We start from the raw sequence: 19,059 nt of genomic DNA, 5'->3' as shown, positions 1-19,059 counted from the left end.
AAGTGGTCACTGGTGGATACTTAATTTCTTATCGTTTGCTTTCATTTTAAAGCATTCGAAAGACAAACCAGCACTTTAAAAACACTGTATATCAAATAGTATATTTGGTCACTTTGCCCCCATCATTTGACTTTCCCAAACCAATCGCTATGGAAGTCAGACAATGCAAAATATGTTCATAATTCTCCCACACTGCCCTACATACCACACCTTAACTGAAAGACACAGTGCTAGTGATTTCAAATAGTGGTTCTTGGATAAAACAATTTATTGCAGTATTTTTATATTGACAACAACCTTTCATAATATGGGTTAACTATGAAATGTTTTTGGGGGGAATCCTCCTTTAGATACTCATGCCTCAGATCATTTAAGACTCTGACCAGCACTTTTCAGACTCGTTGGTAAATAAAGTACTTTACTTTTCTAATGTTTTATGTGTAAAGTGATAACACACAGTTTTCTTCTTCCTACCATCTTAAAGAGTAGGAATCAAGTACTGTGCCTAACACACTATGGTTATAAATACATTTCGGCATTTTATATATAAAAAGTGTCCACTAAGACTCCCAAAATTCTGGATCCACATGATATTTTCACTGTGTCCATTATAAAGAGAACCTAAAATGATGTCATCTTGTATTAAATGAATGATGCTGAATGTCAACTTTCATAAAAAACTAAAGAGTCTAGTGGCACCTCAAGAGACAAATCTGTTAGGGCACACAATTTTGTGGACTACACAAAGCAGACTGATGAATACATTCTTAACCTTGGCAATCCAAAGAGCTCAAGTTAGATATAAAAGAGCAAAGTTAAGGTTTGTTTCTTCACGTTACACCAAACACCATAATTAAGTCAGACTGATGCTTATCAGCTGCAAAACATCCAGTGTAAAACATATGCATCGTGGCTCCTCCTATTCATGCCTTTGAGTAAGAACACTATAAAATGAATACGAAGTGAATTCATGAATTCACTTCTCCCAGATGAAAAGGCCCATATTAAAGACAACTCAGCCCAAATGTGAAACCTGTGTTTTTCAGCCACATCCTGGGGGAGGGTGCAAATCCTGAGCTCAAATCCCAAATTGAAACAGGGAAACGATAAGAAACAGCTTTACATCTCAAGAATAGCCTTCCTTGAACCACCTTCATCCTTATGATTTCATGACATTTCCGCAAGTTCTCCCACTGCCAGCCGCCCCACCTCAAGAAAGGACACTGCCATCCATGAATCAATTGGAAACCGTTTCAGATCTTGTGGGTTGACAAACCCAGTATGTGCTTTGGCACCATCTTTTTATGGGGTTACGTGACGGTATTGCAACCATGCTTCGTGCTATTCCAGCCTCAGAAGCCTATAGAAAAGTTGGTGTGAATAAGCCCAATTATCTCTGACAATACTAGGGCGCAGCCAGCTGCTGCTGGACCCGCCCGTGAGCGGAGCCCTGGTTATGGGGTGGCAGCTGCCTCGGTTCTCACGGGTGGGGCCAAGTCCAAACCCTACCGCGGGGCGAAAGCGGCCAATGAGCCGAGGGGAAGCCCCGCGCCCAGGTTCCAGCGCCCAGCGGTTACCATGGAGACGCGGCCCCTCTCCCTCCCCACCCCTTTCTCGCTCGCGCGCGCGGCCTCACAATCTGGTCCCCCTGACCCAGCTTTCCCTCAGAAGAGGATGCTCCTCCGTCGCAAAGCTCCGCCCCCTGTTGCCAAGGAAGTGAGGTCACATAATATGGCGGCTGGGGCTTAGCTGCGCTGAGGGAGGATCCGGGTCTCGGGGAATCTGCGTCCATCCTCCCCACCCGGGGTGCGCTGTCGCCCCCGAATCCCTCCGGCGTCGAGAGGCGGGGCTAAGGGCCGCGATGGTCTCTGGCGTCGCCCTGCTCTGAGTCAGGGTCCCTCACGACTGGGTCCGGGTCCTGCCGAGCCGCCTCGATGGAGTTGAGAGTCGGGAACCGGTACCGGCTTGGCCGGAAGATCGGGAGCGGCTCCTTCGGGGACATTTACCTCGGTGAGGGGGCGCCGCTCTGGCATGAACCGAGAGGGGGTTGGGGAAGGGGGGGGGGCGCGACGACGGCCTGAGGGAAGCGGCTGTCTTTGGAGAAGCGAGGTCGCGGGTCGCTTTGCCTCTGGCGCTCTGGTGGGGCCTTCAGGTCGCGGCCCCCCCACCCCAAGCGGACTCTGGCTTCCCGTGAGGTGACAGAGGAACGCCCAAGAAGCGCATCAAGCCCCGTAGCGGGAAGTAAAACCGTCGTGTCCCTCGCCTGCTCAACCACCGCAGTTACAGTCAGGGTTTACTCGGAAGGAAGACCTGGGTATTGCAGGGAGACTGACTTCTGAGCAAGCGTGTTTACTGTTAGAGCCTTGGTTCGACACTGGTGGGAAATGAGGACTGGGAGAGCTCCAGTAGTGCCCAGTTACTTCCTTTGTGACCTTGGGCAAATCGCTCTCCTCTCCTTTCTCTTCTCTCCCCCCCCCCCCCCGCTTCCCGACTTCTTTTATTTGGCTTCTAGGGTGGGAAAAAAATTCCTGACTACATGTTTCTGGGCCGAAGGGTTCTGACAGTGAAGTATGAGGTTTGGAAATGCACCAGCTGTCGGTGAAGAAAAATTAATAATACTCAGATGGAGTTGTTTACTGTGAGGCTTTCAGGAAGTAGCCTGGTTTGAAAGAGATAATTGCCTAGGTTTAGGTTATTTTTTGCAGAGTAACTCTTCTCCTTTTGTCACTTGTCATGTCTGCTATAGCTTTTAGCTGAATTGTAACATGGGGAGAAATTACAGGTTTTGCACTGCTTTCTGGAACTAAGGCACACCTGGTTATTTTCAGCTTAGTCCCCTAATTTTGATGGCAGTGTAACTGTGAACCTGAGCCAGAGGCCTGCTAACTTACATCTTTGGTAATAAATCTTTAATAGACCCTGAGGGATGATGTGGATTTTCTCCTGCATTTTGTATGTTGTAAGCTAGTCTAAGGTGTCGCCTTTCAAATTCATAGGCTTTATGCAAAGGTAAGCCAGAAAAAATAAATCTGATAGATGAAACTGATGCTGGCAAATAGTTAATGGTTCAATCCTGCAAAGGCATATGCCTATGCATTGCAGTATGCATTGAGTGGCTGTAATGGGATTGCTGACTGTGCATGCTGCTATCTATACAAGGGTGTAAGTCAATCCAAGTCTGAGCTCCTGCGTTTAAAAATACACTAATTTATGCATGTCAGGAGCAGTGAGACCAGTTGTGAAGCCTTCTTAATTCTTGTTAATTGAGAGGTTCCCCGCCCTCTTGAAATCTGCTTCAGTGCATGGCTGGCCTTTAGAATATGGATGTGTTCATAACATTAAATAACTTGTGTACTTCTTTGTTCTTCACTGTTGGGGGAGGCAGATGAGAACAACTAGCACTTTAGTTTTGAATCATTGTACTCTAAAACTGGACATCTGTTTTCAAAGATTGTGGGAATGCAGTTTTCTAGAATCTTAGTGCCACCATCCTTGGTGTTGGTTTTGGCCTACAGATAAAGCTACTTGAGAACAGTTTTAAGGTATTTCTCTTGCTTACTCTACACTACAGGATCATTAGCTATCTGAGCGTTATGAAGTACAGCAGTTATTTTGGAGCTATATATAAGGGTGCGGCCCCAGAAGGAGAAAGGTCGTGCTGTGGCAGCTCCACCTATGGGAGCAGTAGTTAAAGTCGTTGTGCAGGTTAGGAAACTTTGTATATAATCAGAAGAGTTGTTTTAGTCTTGTTCTTAATAACATAGTCCATCTGGCTGTCAAGTATCAGGCAGATGTTTCTAGTTTATGTGAGGAGGAGCTACCTATTTGATTATTTTCATTTTGAGAATTATGTACAAGAGAGGCTGCAGGCATCTGTAGCCTATATATAAAGATGGTGTGTCAAATCGGTATTAAGCACATACATATTTTGGCCACGTGTATGCAATTTGTTAGAATATCAGCACCCAAATAATGAGTCTTTAAATTGTCATACTTGTGAAACAACAGAGAGTAGCTTAAAACAAAGCACTGAAGATGGTTAAATGTTTAACCATTGTAATCCTTGAAAGAAAGAGAAAATCTGCCCAAATGTCTAATTCTGGGACTTTCCCCTAACACAGTGAAGTCTTTGATGCCTATAAGTGAACTGGTTTCCACGTCGCAATAAAGCATATTTAATGTTTAACCACAGTTTGTTGCAAATTAGTAGTGGGTGCCTGCTGATCAAAGCTTCCTGCTTTGTTCATCCCTTGCTGTTGGCCATACTGCTCTGGGAGCAATAAGGCACAAGCTTTGACTTGTATATTCAGGCCAGATATTGTGGTTTGTTTCTCTCCGAACAAATTATAAGAGGTAGCCAACGTTTATTCTTGCCTTACTAGTCATGGTTTGGTTGAGGGGGGGGACTTTGAGCCCAGGTTTAGGCAGCACAACAGTCCAAGGCTTGTAGCTTGTTGTAGCTAGGAACATGAGAAAAATGAAGCAGGGACTCCTGAGCAGTGAACACAAGCACGTTGGTCAGTTGTGTTAAACCATAGTTAAGCATTGGTTTCTTGTAATAATATTTCCTATACTCCTTTATGTATTTAAAAGATAGATACCTTGCTCTTTCACCAATGGTTTCCAAGGCAGCCCTTGTAGGTACAATACAATTAAGCTATACTGAAGAAACTTTTGTGCTCACTTAGAGTATTGGTATGTTACAAAATCTTCCCAACACAAGATCCATTGTTGCACCCATGGAATGATGGGACTTGCTCTTAGCTGTTGTGCTGTCACTCATGCCTTCCAATCTTCTCAGTTTCTGGAGAGGTCCCTAACCCTCCAGAACAGATTTTGGGTTGGGGGTCACCCAGGAGACTTCAGAGAAGAGAGGAAGGGGGAATCGGTTGCACAAGCAGAGCACAACAGTTGGATATTGCCTAATAGCTTTGGTGAATAGTCATCTTGCTCTGTAACAACTTACATATTGTATTGAAAAGTAGATCCTAGGAATCCTTGAGTTGAGTTCTTCTGGAACCGCTTTTTAATGTATGGAAGTATAGCTCGCACTATCAGTGTTACTCTGCTGCATCAGCAAGACCAATGCTGTTATTTCTTTGTATATGTTGTAGAGGTCAGTTGGCCTTTGTTACTTGGTTTGAGGCTGTAAGTAGGTATTCCAGATAATCCAGTGCAAAGTTCTGTCTCTAGATAGGAGATGTAGGGGTTTCTCAGCTTCTGCTAGTCATAAAATAAATGTTAATGTCTGATAGGAAGATCTTGAGGTTTTTGGTTTTTCAGTGGTGTGGATTCCTTTTACAACAGAAGTAGTTTTTGCCACTTCTTAGTCAGGAAGATCCCAACTCCTATTGTAGCAGAAGCTGTGAGTCCCATGGCAAATTAGTATTGTGCATTAATTTGAAAATATAGCTAACAACTTCATTTGGTGAAATATATCTTACATAGACATGATACTTATCCCAGAATTTGACCTTTAGCCAGCTTCTGTTTTCTTAAGAATTGTGAAATGTTGCCCAGTCACTAGAAACTTTTTTTGGCAGAAAATGTGCTTACCTAAGAGAAGCTTCCTTGCTCAGGAATCTGTACCTAACTGTGCATGGTTGCAGCTGAGCCCCTTCTTAAGTGAATAAAGAACAAATTGCTTATGGCCTGTGGTTTTTGCTTAGTGGAGTTAATATTTTATGTACTGTTCTAAAGGTAATATGCAGTAAAATGGCTTGACCCTTTTAAGCAGCATACTTCTTCCTAGTTCTCCCCTATATAAGTACAATATAGAAGGGTTAATATGGGACATATTAAAGAAGACTCCCTGAGTGAGAGAGTGCATGTATGCACATTGTGTGTGCACACCATGTCACAGTCTTGATATACAGTGGTACATCTGGTTGCGAATGGGATCCGTTCCGGAAGCCCGTTTACAACATGAAAAGAGCGCAACCTGAAGCACCGTATCTGTGCAGGTGCGCGGCACGATTTGGCGCTTGTGTGCATGTGCGAGTGGCGAAACCCAGAAGTAACCCTTTCCGGTACTTCCGGGTCGCCACGGGACGTAACCTGAAAGAATGTAACATGAAGCAAACGTAACGAGGTATGACTGTACCTAAAACCAAGTTGTATATTGTAACACTACTGTTGCATTCATTCTGGTTAAAAAAAGTTAATCCCTTGTTACCTCGGATATTAACCTCTCTCTCTTAGCCAAAATCATTATGCGTATAATGTAGTCTGTATGTGAAACACTGGTGCTACATGCAAGAGCCTTCCAAATAAAATCATGTTTAGAAAGGGGAGACAGTGTTTTAAACCAGAAGGCTCAGCTAAATCAAGATGTGAACCTGGAGAAGTCATTGTGCTGTGTGTAATCCGTCGCTTGTCATTGACATTTCCTGTGTCTTGTATGCAAGTGGGCCTGCCTATTCACGAGCGTGGAATGTCCTTATCAGCTTAAAGGCATGCCATGTTCTCTCTCCTTTTGCATTTCGTCTGCTCCCAGACTTAGATGAGACTGAAAGTAGACTATTTTTTCTTTGTTAATTACAGCTCTTGCATGCTTGTCTATTTATTTAATAAAATTTATGTGTACCACTTAATTGTTAACAAAAAACCTCAAAGTAGTTTACAAAGGGAATAAAACAATAACATTATCAGTAAAAACAGCTCTATAAAACATTTGAAAGATAAAATCAACTATAAGCTAAAAACATACATCAACATTTTTCATGTAAGAATGTGATTGTTTAGTGTGGCAGTGCCTACACTTTGGAATTCCCTGCCTATTGAGATCAAGCAGGTGCCTTCACTGTACTCTTTTTGGTACCTGCTAAAAATGTTTTTGTTTAAACAAGCCTGCCCTGATGCTTAGAAAGTTGAGGTAATTTCAGTCTGCTTTAGCATTTTAACTTTTATATGTTTTTAAGTATGGTTGTGAAATTTCCTTGATTTTACTATTTTATCTTTTGTAAACTGCTTTGAGGTTTTTTTACAATCAAGTGGTGTATAAATTTTATGAAATAAATAAATTCCCTTTGACTTGTGTATATTAAATAGGACATAATCTGCAGGTGCTCATGATACTGTAGTACAGTACATGCTGCATTACAAAACGCAACTTAGTGGATACTGAGAAATTGAGTAATATTGAATAACCTATTGAAATCATTGTTTACAAATTAAGGAATTGCTTTTGCACACAACAGATGAATGTAGAATCTTAACCATCATTTTAGAGCCCTTATTTCCCATTGATTTTGATGAAGAGCTAATGTGTGAATGGGCTTGTGGACAGGACTTCATCTTCTTATCTTTCCCCCCTGCAGCCAGCTGCGCACACCCTAGGTTTCTCTGGAGACTCCCCCAAACCTCCAAAGCAGTTTTTGTGGGTATATGGCATGGGAACTGCAGGAGGGAGAAAAGAAAAGTCCAGTTGCACAAGAGGAAATCTGTTCTGCTCACTTGCAGACACCCTTGGATACAACCCACTGTGAAATCACTAAGACTTAAATGGGCTTAAGTTTGCCTAGATTGTATCCTGTTTACGCGTGGGTTATGTTCCCGGGCACCGCATGCATCAGTGAAATTGTGTATAATTAAAACCCATTGAAAAAGCCTGCAAACACACCATTCCACCTCTGCCCTGCCCGTGTTCCACCCTTTTAGAGATATTTCACTGATGTCTTTATGACATTTCTGGGTCATACACATATTGAACATGTGTAAACAGGGCTGCCTATAGGTGACACTACCAATGCAAGTTATATCAGTTCAAAAGCATGAGGGGAATGCACATGCAGTGTTAGAAATTAGCTAGGCACCAGGCGCATTTTGTTCCTGATGTGGGTACAATTGCAACCACGTGGAGATCTCTAGATGCCAGGTTGGCGACTGACATCTCCACCTTTTTCTCCAAGGCTTGCATGGTTCACCCCCCTTCTTGGTTATTCCGTACAACTACCTTGTGATGCCAGCAACTGTTACACACCTTGCCAGGGTGTATAAGCAGTTTCTTTGGTTAGTTCATGTTTGATAGTCTTGGATTTTGAAGTTGTGTTTTCTTCTCTCCTTTAGGGACTGACATTGCTGCTGGAGAAGAGGTTGCCATCAAATTGGAATGTGTGAAAACCAAACATCCTCAACTCCATATAGAAAGCAAAATTTACAAAATGATGCAGGGTGGAGGTAAAAATTATCTGTGCTGATAAGTCATATGGGTATTAATGTTCTAGCTATAAACTGAAGAAGGCAGATAGCACTGCATATGTGCACAAGTGATTTCATGGTTACCTTCCTGCCATGCATTAGGGAGCTACAGCAGTAGAATCCTAAATGTGCTTTCTTAGAAATAAGAGTAGCACTGAGTTCATTGAGTCTTTAATCCTAAGTAAGTATGGGTGGGACTTCAGTTTTAGTCTTCATTCTCAATGTTCTAATAAGGTAGGCTCTTGTTTACACAGGGGGTTGTGAGACTGACAAACAATTGCTTCACTAAGAGTTACCCTCTGAGCCCGTGGATTACCAACACTACCTCAACCTGTCTGCTCATTACTTAAATGCAAATCAAGTTGTTGTTTATCTGTGACATATTTCTGAGTTGTAATGTTAAAAGAAAGGAACTCTTGAACTGTAGATCATGAACATGAGAGGTTTTCAATCACACAAATGAGATATATATATTATTGAAATTATGTTCTGACAGTAGTGTCAATCCTGGTTTGACAATCTTAAAACTGGGCAGATCCTTTTACTTAAAGGCATGGTCTTTGCATGTGATACCATATAGGCAAGATACCATTTCACTCTTGTTTTTTTTTTTTAATTTAATATTTATTAGGATTTTCAAAAAACACACAACAAACAAGAACAAGAAATAAACAAAACAAAAGAGAAAAAAACAAACACAAAAATACAAAATATTCAAAACTAAACAACAATAAAAACACATAAAAGTTTCTGATACTTATTGTTCTTAACCTTATTTCTCAGACCTCCTCACACCTCCCCTTCTTGTATTCCCATTTAAATTGTCAGTTCAGCAAGTCCTTAACTTATTTCTTTACCTTAACTTATACATTTATTCTAACTTACTATTGTTTTACTTTCCTTCTTTTTTCCATTTCCTCCATTTATTTTTAACAATCTTATTTTCAATTAATTTAAAAAGAAAAAACCAATTTTACCTTATTAAAAACACACATCCATACTTATACCCCATTAATTATTCTTAAACCTTTTTCCTGAAGTCGACCGACATTTCCCTTCCACGATTTGCCCAATTTCCTTACCATTAACTAAATTATAAAAAACAAATTATCCTTGTACACCCTTTAGATTCCCAACCTCCGCCCACCCTTTTCCCGGTTCCAGACCCCAACCAATGTCCATCAGTCTTTATGTTATTTATTTAGCCTGGAGATCTCACGTCCGAGGCCCTTATATCTCTCTCAGTTCCTTTCCGCCGGTCTCTTTGATGGTCCTTAATGTTAAGCCCCAAGTCTCGGAGGGGCTCCGGCCCAACAGAATCCATGTTGCTTCCAGCCAGTCCTCCATACTTAAAAGCAAAGCCTATGGGGTGCTCCAACTCTTGTTTCAGATTTCTTACAGATCCAAATGTCCCCAAAGCTCCAGCTTTCACCTTCAACCAATTTGTAATCCTCAGGTCTTCAGGTCTCCTCCCGAGGAGATCTTTCCATTTTCCAGATTCCCATTCAGACCAGGCTTTCCACATCCAATTTTTATTATCCTTTTTTGTCATCATGTCAGGCCTCATGTTGTAACTCTCCTTTAACTCCTGCAAATCTCCTGCTCCTCCTTCATTTTCTTCAAAAACAACACATTGCTCCATCGTTTCTACGCTTTCAGTTTCATTTATTTGTTCAGTTAAATAGGCTTCCTGTTTCAAGTCCTTTTCAGGCTCCAAGCTGTTGTTTACTGTCCAGTGTAGTAATGATACGTTTGTAGACAAAGCATTGTATTCATCTTTCAAGTTTCCCAAGAGAACGAAAACTCTGTCTAGTTCTGCTTGGAATTTACATACTCCAGTCATTTTTGTAGTGTAATGTCCTTATTCCCCCTCTAGGGGGATTTTAGTTCCTTAATGTTCCTTTCAGCTCAAAACCAAAAGTCCAGTTATTTTGTATCAGCCCTCCTTGTTTTTAACAAAGTTGTACCAAATAAACCAGCAGAAACAGCAGAAACAATGTTTTCTTTTTCCAGCTGACAGCTAGCTGACTAACAGCTCACTTGACAGCTGTCAAAATCTTCCATACACCAGGCTTTCTCATAGGGCGTTCCCGGGTCTGGGGGGGGGGGTAAAATTTCAGTCCCCAAGTTCTTTTTATCCTCCAGTAAATCTTCTTATAGTGTCAAAACCGTGAAATCAAAATCTTTTCATTAAAAAAAACAAGAAGCAAATTCTTTCGACCTTAGCTGCTCAGTCCTTTGCTTTAAATTGTTTACAAAGAGGGGGGGGTGACTTCCTTTTTAGCCCCTTCCCGCTCGTTCCAAATCCAGAATTAAATTTTTTTATAAAGTCCCAATCTCCGTATTACTCACGGGTTTATATTTTAGAGTCCAGTCGATCTTGGAAGAAGTTGGCGCTCTCTGTCTATGGCTTGCGGCTTCACTCCGTAGGCGAGGGAGTACTCTCAGCACCACGCCTCACCCTGCCTCCGTTCCGAAGCCTTTAAAAAGGCTCCGTCGCAGATTGGGGGGGCGCAAATGGTGCCCGCCGAGTCTCTGTGTTCACAGGCATCCGCGCCTGTGATTTTAAGGGTCCCCGCTTCGCCGCAGCGGCCAGACCCAGACGCTACGGAGCCGATTCCCTCCGGAGCTCGGAGGGAATCCGCCATTAAACAATGGCGCCAACCCGGAAGTCGATACCATTTCACTCTTGAACTTCGTGAGAAGCTTTCTTGTTTGGACCTATACTTTTTCTCAGTAAATGCAAACTGCTTTTTATAGTTTCAGAGGCACAAAAATTATTACATTTGTTTTGCTATAACCTTGAGTGTGGATCTGTTAACTGACAACAGTTAACTACATGGGCATAGTTCTTGCAAGTCTTGTAATTTGCTACTCATTTCGGATGAGTAGCATTGTCCATTGCAGAGTACCTGAATGTGCCTTCCCCAAGTTAGGCAAATATACTCTGGAGATGGGGTTCAGCAGATATTATTACAGTTCTGCATTGTGTTACTCTAGATGATGCATAAATAAATGTGCTCTTACTCATACAATCTTGCAATGCTAGAGAGAGAAGCCAAATGCAGACCTGGCACAGTTCCGCTCTGTGCTGGTAACCACTGAGCCAGCTGCTTGCATGATTCAGATTATTTTAAAGTAGGGGTGGGAAATCAATGTTTCTGGACTACATCTCTCATTATCCCCTGCCAATCACCTTGCTGGCCAGAGCTGATGCAACTTGGAGTCCAACAACACCTGGAGGGTCAGAGGTTACCCATCTCTTGTTTAAAGTGTTCTTTATTCTGATCTTCTAGCTTTAATTACCTAGAATTATGACACAGTAATATCAGTCAGAGTGGGGAATGCAGGTAGTGGTGAAAGAATTGAGCAACTCTCAGAACTTATTTGGGGGGAATCTCCTGAAGCTGTAACCAAGGGAACCTCATAATTTCTGAGCCCAGGTTAAACAGCACAGATTTAAAATGTCATATACAAATATGCTATAAAATATTTGTTGAATTCTGAGTATTCATAGCTACTGTAGACTAATTTGACGCCTGATAGTTAGGATTCATAGCACAACAATGGTCTTGCCCTCCCTTTTGGCTTCTTAATAGGGAGTACTTGTACTTAGATAGAAGGAGAAGATCACATCCCATTGGAAGCACATCTATACAAGGTGTCCCAGGACCTTCCTCCAGTTCCAGTCTCTTCCCCCCATCTCCTCCCCCCCCAATGCATACATTTTTCAGGAAGAAAAATGTGCTGTAATTTAGATAATAATCTGTGGGCGTGTCATACATATTTTGTGCAGATACCGTCTGTTTTCACAAAATACTATAGTAATTTCCCCCCTTTTTTCTAGTGGGCATTCCCACAATCAAATGGTGCGGTGCTGAAGGTGACTACAATGTAATGGTGATGGAGTTGTTGGGACCAAGCCTTGAAGATCTCTTTAACTTCTGTTCAAGAAAATTCAGCCTCAAGACAGTCCTTTTACTTGCTGACCAAATGGTATTAAAATATTTGCATGTCTTGATTATTGGGTAGGAGGGCTTCCTTAAATCCTCTCTGCATTCTATAAATAATTGTCTTATATGGAACAAAATTTGGGACTCCTTTCTTTCAGAGGGCAGGTAGAAAGCCTACCACTTAAGCTATTCTCTTCATATACCAGAAAATAAAATGTGTCCAGTACAAATAATGCTTTTAAAGTTATTTTTGCCAGTGTGAATCAGACCAATTTAGCTGCAGTGGGAAACATGCTTGTGCTTCTTTAAAATACATACTTTTTCCAAAATGGATTCTTCTCAGGGTTGCAAAGAGAGGCTGTGTAGTTAGTGGCTGTTGGGCTGGATTCTAAAGCATTCACCCGTTTCTAGTGTGTTAGGCTACATTCCTTATCTATCTCTTGACATGAGGGTTTGCAATTATTTTAAAAGCTAATCTTTCCCTCAAGGGGTAACAACAGTCAACACATCAAGTTTTACAGATTCTTCAACTTTATGTTAGGATCAAGTTGCAGAATCTGAGCCTATATGTATTTAAAACTTTGCTGCCAGCCACAAAAAATTGGCCAGTTTATGCATAATAAATAACTTCCTGAAAATGTTATATAAATCAACTTGTGAATTGTTCTTCCAAAATAAGTGTGAAGACATTCTTGGTTTGTACTTCTGCACAGACATAGAAGACAATAAGAACTAAATATGTCCGTGAATAATATCTTCTCTAATGGCTATTAGGATGTCTGTATGTGTGTCCATTTTTAAACCCTTAGGTTCAGAAAGGTTGAAGTAAAACAGCAGGACCGTAAATATTCCAGTTATGTGTACTGCTACCATTTGAAGCATCTGGAAACCATGCTTTATGCAAGCAAGTGGCACTGAAATGATATAGCAATGGTGCTAGATGACGCCAGGGTCAGTAGTCAGACAGTTTGGGCACTGGCTGAGGCTCCCAGGGGCTTGGAAGAGAGCCCCTCACTGGACCAGCCGCAGCACCATTCACCATCTTCCCTGCTGGACCCACCAATATTTTTCAGCAGTACACAGTGTTTCTGCTTTTAAATAGGAGCCAAGCTTACCTTTCACCCTCAGTGGTCACCTGCCATTTTGAAGTTACTCAGAGTATATTGTCTTGCCTTACTGATTTTGTAGGTCTATAGGTAGGATTGGGCCATGACCTGATTGGAAGTAGATATAGTGAGGGCTCATTGTTGGCACTATGCCAAGGGCTCTCTGGCTTCAGCCTTGGAGGCAACTATTGGTCTAATGTAGTAGTACTGCTGTTACAGCAAAATCTTTAGAGCCAAAACTCAATCTTACCTAGTTGAAGATCCTTGGAGGTTTTTAAGCAGATGTTGCATGGCCATCTGTCATGTAAGCTCTAGTTGAGATTTCTGCATTGCAGGGTGTTGGATTAGATGCCCCTCAGGATCCCTACACAGCTCTTTTGGGGGGGGGGGATGTCACCCTGTCAGTGCCCAAAGTGAGATCCAGTTAAGACATTAATTCTTGCTTCATCAAAAGACCCAGGAGGAAAGCCACTTAGACTGCAATCTTATACACACGTACCTGGCAGTAAATCCTATTGATCTTAATTAGACTTACTTCCTAGTTGTCATGTGTACAGTTGCACAGTTAGAAACAAGTTAAACTGGCTTGTGGTATTTTAAAAAGGGGGTTAAGTAAAATAAATAATGCAGGCATAATAAAGCAAGCAAATAGCTTTTAAGCTTTTAAACGTTATCAAAGTAGGATTTTAGTATTAAAGCCCAATATAAAGGAGCAGCTGGTTGTTTTTGAAAGGTTTTATATGCTGTAATTCTGAAATTATGTCTTTCTGCAATTAGATTAGCCGAATAGAATACATTCATTCGAAGAACTTCATCCACCGAGATGTAAAGCCTGACAACTTCCTGATGGGATTAGGCAAGAAAGGCAATCTTGTCTACATCATAGATTTTGGGCTGGCCAAGAAATATCGGGATGCTCGAACGCACCAGCACATTCCATATCGTGAAAATAAAAATTTAACAGGAACCGCCCGCTATGCCTCTATCAACACTCATCTTGGAATTGGTGAGCTGGTAGCAGATTATTTTGGTTATTGTTGTAGGAATGTTCATGCAATAAGACATCTGGATAAAATAAATTGTTCTGGCTACCATTGAAAAAGGGGGGCTTTGATCTGGGAGTGAGCCCTGTTGAATCCAGTAGGACTTATTTCTGAATAGATGTTGTTAGGATTGCGCTGTATGTGCATCAGTGAAACAAATCAAATGGTCATGCTCTCTAATGCATGTGACAGCCTCAAACAAGATGTTGGGAGTGTTTCATCCAATAAACTTCCATTGGGATAGCTTGGTAGATTTTTTTCTTGGGGTCAGACTGCCATATATGGGATCGAGAAGAAATTTCCCTTCAGGTCAAGCTTGTAAAAGTTATCTCTGGATTTGTTTTGTTTCTGTTTGCCTCCACTTGCATGCAGACATAAAACTTGCCTTGCTAGAAGCTGTTTCCAATGGCACAACAACAAATAACTTTACCATAAAGAAGATTATAGTCCTGAGAGATATGGGTTGGAGAACACTGTGTCTTTCACTGCAGCCTGTGTCAAGAAATTGTGGCTAAGCTTGCAACTTGGCTCAGTGGTGTGAATCATCGTTAGCAGCTTTCTGCAGTATGTCTGTTCTTGGCACTGTGGCTTGAATTTCCTTGGTTGATTGCAGGGCTCCACAGATGTCTTTGCACCCCTCCCCAGAGTTCTCCATGAATTTCAGGGGATGCTTGGGGAGAGGTCTCCTCACACTAGCATGGTAGGAGCAGCATTCAGAGACTGTAAAAGGTTCAAGCAAAATGAAATAAGATCCACCTTCTCTCCTCAGTTCAGAGGATTTGGGGCAGGAAGGAGCCAGAAGCAACTAAATCATGGTTGCCTTTATGCTCAAAGCTGTAAAACCCTGGTTGATCGGCAAGTGTTGTGGGTGAATGATTCTGTATTTCTGTTGTGGTATGGACCTATATGGCCATTTGAACAGTTTCCAGTATGGGATTCTTTAGGAATAATTGTTGGATAATTGCAAGAGTAAACCATTTTTCATACTGATTTTATTGGCAAGGTTGAAATTAACTATTTAACAATGTTTTTCTTGCAGGTAAGATCTTTGTTGTGTAATTTTTGCTTTAAGCATATTTGAACCATTTCACCAGATGATAGAACCTAATGGCTCCACTCTTCTACTCCTTGTAGAACAATCTCGCAGAGATGACTTGGAGTCCTTGGGCTATGTACTCATGTATTTTAACCTGGGCTCCCTCCCCTGGCAGGGATTGAAGGCAGCTACAAAAAGACAGAAATATGAACGCATCAGTGAAAAGAAAATGTCCACACCCATTGAGGTTTTGTGTAAAGGATACCCTTGTAAGTTTATTCTCTGAAATAGATGTCTTCAGTATTGATTTCAAAGCTAACTGTTAAGTGAAACTTACATTAACTTGATGTTACATTTTCTGTTACCTCTCTATCTTAGAAATTATTCTAGCTCTTATTTGTATGTACTAACGCTTTCTTGTTATTTGGTTAAAATTTCATTTAATGGTTAAATGAAGGTATGTTGTTTGGCTGCTTTGTAAACAACTTCAACACCCCCCTTTTTTGTGCTCCCCTCTTTCCAAGGTGCTGCATATGTATGGATTTTTCTCTGTCTACACTGTTTGGTTTTCAATGAGCTGCTTACCATGATGAACAAATGAGTTACATGTTCAGTCAGCACATGTTCAGTCACAGTGCATAAGTTACCAGTCGTTGCTTTAAAAAGAAATATCTCTCTCTCTGTTTTGTTTGTTTTATTGCATTTATGAATTACAGTTATATTGTACTTTTCCTCCAAGGAACTCGGTGGCATACATGATTGTGTCCTTTTTATCCTCACAGCAACCTTGTGAGACATCTTTGACTGAAAGACAGTGACTGGCCCAAAGTCACACAGCTTCATAGCTTGAGTGGGGATTTTAACCCTGATCTGCCAGATCCTAGTTCAGCAACCTGCTAACTTTTGTACCATACTTAATCTTTCTATTGTTTATACCACTGTGGACTAGAATAGGGCTCTCTACACTCCTCTGCAGGTTGCCTCTGCCATTGTAGCCTAGTAATTTCCCTGACAGTCATGAAGGATTGTGCTGCATGGGAAAAAAAGCATATCACTTCCTGATTACATATGGGAAAAGCAGTTCACGGTTCTGTCACCTTGGTTACTATGAGAAGCATTGAGCCAATACTTTGGAAAGCAGATGAGCTGATGAATCTGTGCTGGATATTGTTGTTTGCACTGACTTTACGATAACATCATCAGGATTTCTCATTTATTTTTAGCTGAATTTGCTACATACCTGAATTTTTGCCGCTCGTTGCGTTTCGATGACAAACCGGATTATTCATATCTAAGGCAATTATTCAGAAACCTCTTCCACAGACAAGGCTTCTCCTATGACTATGTATTTGACTGGAACATGCTGAAATTTGTAAGTAGTCAGTACTTGCTAACTTAATTTTTTTTTAATTGTGGAAAACAGAGTGAGAGCTTGATATCTGACATTAAGTGCTGGAGGTGAAATAATACATTTCACAGTGCTTGTTCATGTTTGTAGCAAATGGCAGTTTGGTGTGAACTGTTACAAGCAATGAAACTGAAACCAATTTTAGCTTTATAACAGGACTAGTGGTTAAAGTATCAAACTACAAATCTGTGAGCACTCACCTGGGAGTAAGCTACATTGAAACAGGGCGATTTGCTTTGTAGTAAACAGGCTTGGGATGCCTCTGTAAATCCTTGAAGACTGGGGATCTATATATATGCGTGGCAGGTAGCAATGTATCCAATTGTAAATAATCAAAGCTGATGATCTGATGTTGTCTCATTCCTTGCCTAGCTGTAAGAGGTTGTGCACATTTACCATAATCACTTTGGGGGACCAAATGGGTTCTCTGGGTGTTGTCTTCAGCTGTTTTATAATTTGTAATGACCAGAAGGTATGGAAGCTGTAAGATGACTGTAGAATGGCATTAAAATTTATGATATAACTGCATTACTTTGGTGGTCAGCTTGCGGTCACTTACCTTGTAGCAAAAACTTGGAAGCTTTGGAAGGCTTTGTAATTAGCAACTGTACTTCCAAAGATAGAAGTCATATACCCAAAGAGAAGACATAAATTTGTACTGCATTTGCAGGCTTTCAGTACTCACATTTTGTTTAGATTTTTTGATTAGCGAGAGATCCTATTTTAAAACAGAAAAAAAGCCTGACATTCTGTATTTACAGCAAGACAGACGAGAAAGAATAAATATTGTATGCTTGTGACAGTGGCTCGAGTTGGATTTCCAAAGTGTTTCTTGTTTCTTCCAAAAGCAAAAACCTTGCTACCTTTTCTAGTTTTTATTAACAAAACACTATTTGGATGTTGGGTCTGTATATCTATGTGTAGGTGCATTCATTGTTAGATAAATCAATAAGTTTGGTTGAGGATTTAGGATTAAAACAGGATGGACTCTGACCTGGTTGAGAAGCAGCATCAGAAAAAATGGTAAAGCTCACCACTTAGCTACTAGAACAAGCATTTGCAATGTTTTGCTTTCACATGTAACCACAAGCTGCCTAGAACAGGGAAGTATGGCTACGCAGGGTAAACAGTTTCTTTTAGAAAAATTTGAAACATGTTGAAACTTTTGCTTGTACCTTCCATTTAATTTTAAGGAAGTGAACCCTGTACTTCACGTGACTGCATAAAAATCTTTTGAAGTCTACGTATCGGCAGAGGACTCTCTGACTCTCATGGGGTCAGAGACCACTCTCTCGGGTACTTGAATAAAGAGCTAAGGTGAATCCATGGTTTCTGATTTACACACACATATATGATTAAAATAAAATTAACTATGTTTTTTAAATATAAAGAACTCAGTGTGTATGAGATGTTGCACAATAATTGGCATATGCATTTCATACTCCTGAGATTCAATATACCATTCTTTGTGACTTGTATCCATCTTTCGTCCTTCCCTAATAGACTCTGTCTATTGAATATCTGTATCTCAGTGTTAGTCATTCTTTCTTCTGCAAATGTGATACAAGTTGATGTCACACCATTCTGTTCCGTCTGGAGCATGGTTACATTACAGACCAAAAGGGGGGGGGGAAACTGCCTTTGGATCAGTTCAGTACATTTTAGGTTTGCCAAGGCATTTTGATCCCTGAAAATCCACTCTGAGGCAGAAGCCTTGCTAGAAGGCCATGTGGTGTGACTTGTACACCAGTTCTTGGAACCAAAGCTGGTCTATATCGATCTGTTATACTCATGTGCAGTCACATTTCTTCATGATAATGAAGAAATATTTTGTACATCATTCACACCATAGATCATAGGGGTATCTTTTCAGTAAGATAGTTCATCATCAGGTAATTACTTTATTCTGTTAAGAATTCCCTATTCTGCCTGCCTTTTTGCAGTTTCCAAAAGTGTGCCTAACCCCCTCTCAAAAGCCTGGGCAAAGAGCTGTGTCTTCACTTGTCGACCCAGCAGATAATATTGGTGCAATATGTGTGTCAGCAGGGAGGAAGTCATCCCATAGGTGAGGAGCCACCACCAAGAAGGTCTTATGCACCACAACCACCTAACCTTCACTTGGTGATGGAAGCACAAATGCGACCTCCGCTACAGATGTTAATGACCTGGTAGGCTGATAGAGAAGGAAGTGTTCCTTCAGGTATTTGGCCTCCAGGTCCCTTGGGGCTTTAGATGTGGCAGCAAAGCACCCTAAACTGGCCTTCAGAATAATTTGTTAGCCGCTTAGGACCAGTGTTATGAAGTCTCCCATAAT

General features: G+C 41.2%; 2 protein-coding genes across 7 annotated transcripts in view; one reads left to right on the top strand and one right to left on the bottom strand.

Moving 5' to 3' along the window:
- MBTD1 (mbt domain containing 1) overlaps window positions 1-19,059 on the bottom strand; it is a 116,618-nt gene that overhangs the window by 56,812 nt on the left and 40,747 nt on the right. The window lies entirely within an intron of this gene.
- The window catches only part of CSNK1D (casein kinase 1 delta), a 38,635-nt gene continuing 21,281 nt past the window's right edge, over window positions 1,706-19,059 (top strand). For 4 of the 6 annotated variants that reach the window (XM_053375709.1, XM_053375711.1, XM_053375712.1 and 1 more), the window contains exons 1-6: window positions 1,707-2,010; window positions 8,068-8,178; window positions 12,047-12,195; window positions 14,036-14,264; window positions 15,436-15,606; window positions 16,561-16,709. In XM_053375709.1, the coding sequence (XP_053231684.1) occupies window positions 1,935-2,010; window positions 8,068-8,178; window positions 12,047-12,195; window positions 14,036-14,264; window positions 15,436-15,606; window positions 16,561-16,709 (885 nt within the window). In that variant the 5' untranslated portion in view covers window positions 1,707-1,934. Of the gene's footprint in view, window positions 2,011-8,067; window positions 8,179-12,046; window positions 12,196-14,035; window positions 14,265-15,435; window positions 15,607-16,560; window positions 16,710-19,059 lie in introns of all 6 variants that reach the window. The other 2 variants (XM_053375710.1, XM_053375708.1) reach the window with 1 other exon arrangement.

The sequence above is a fragment of the Podarcis raffonei genome, chromosome 2, assembly GCF_027172205.1.
Source record: "Podarcis raffonei isolate rPodRaf1 chromosome 2, rPodRaf1.pri, whole genome shotgun sequence".
In the NCBI taxonomy this organism is placed as follows: Eukaryota; Metazoa; Chordata; class Lepidosauria; order Squamata; family Lacertidae; genus Podarcis; species Podarcis raffonei.
Note: the sequence above shows the minus strand (reverse complement) of the source record. Positions and strands in the feature narration are given on the sequence as shown.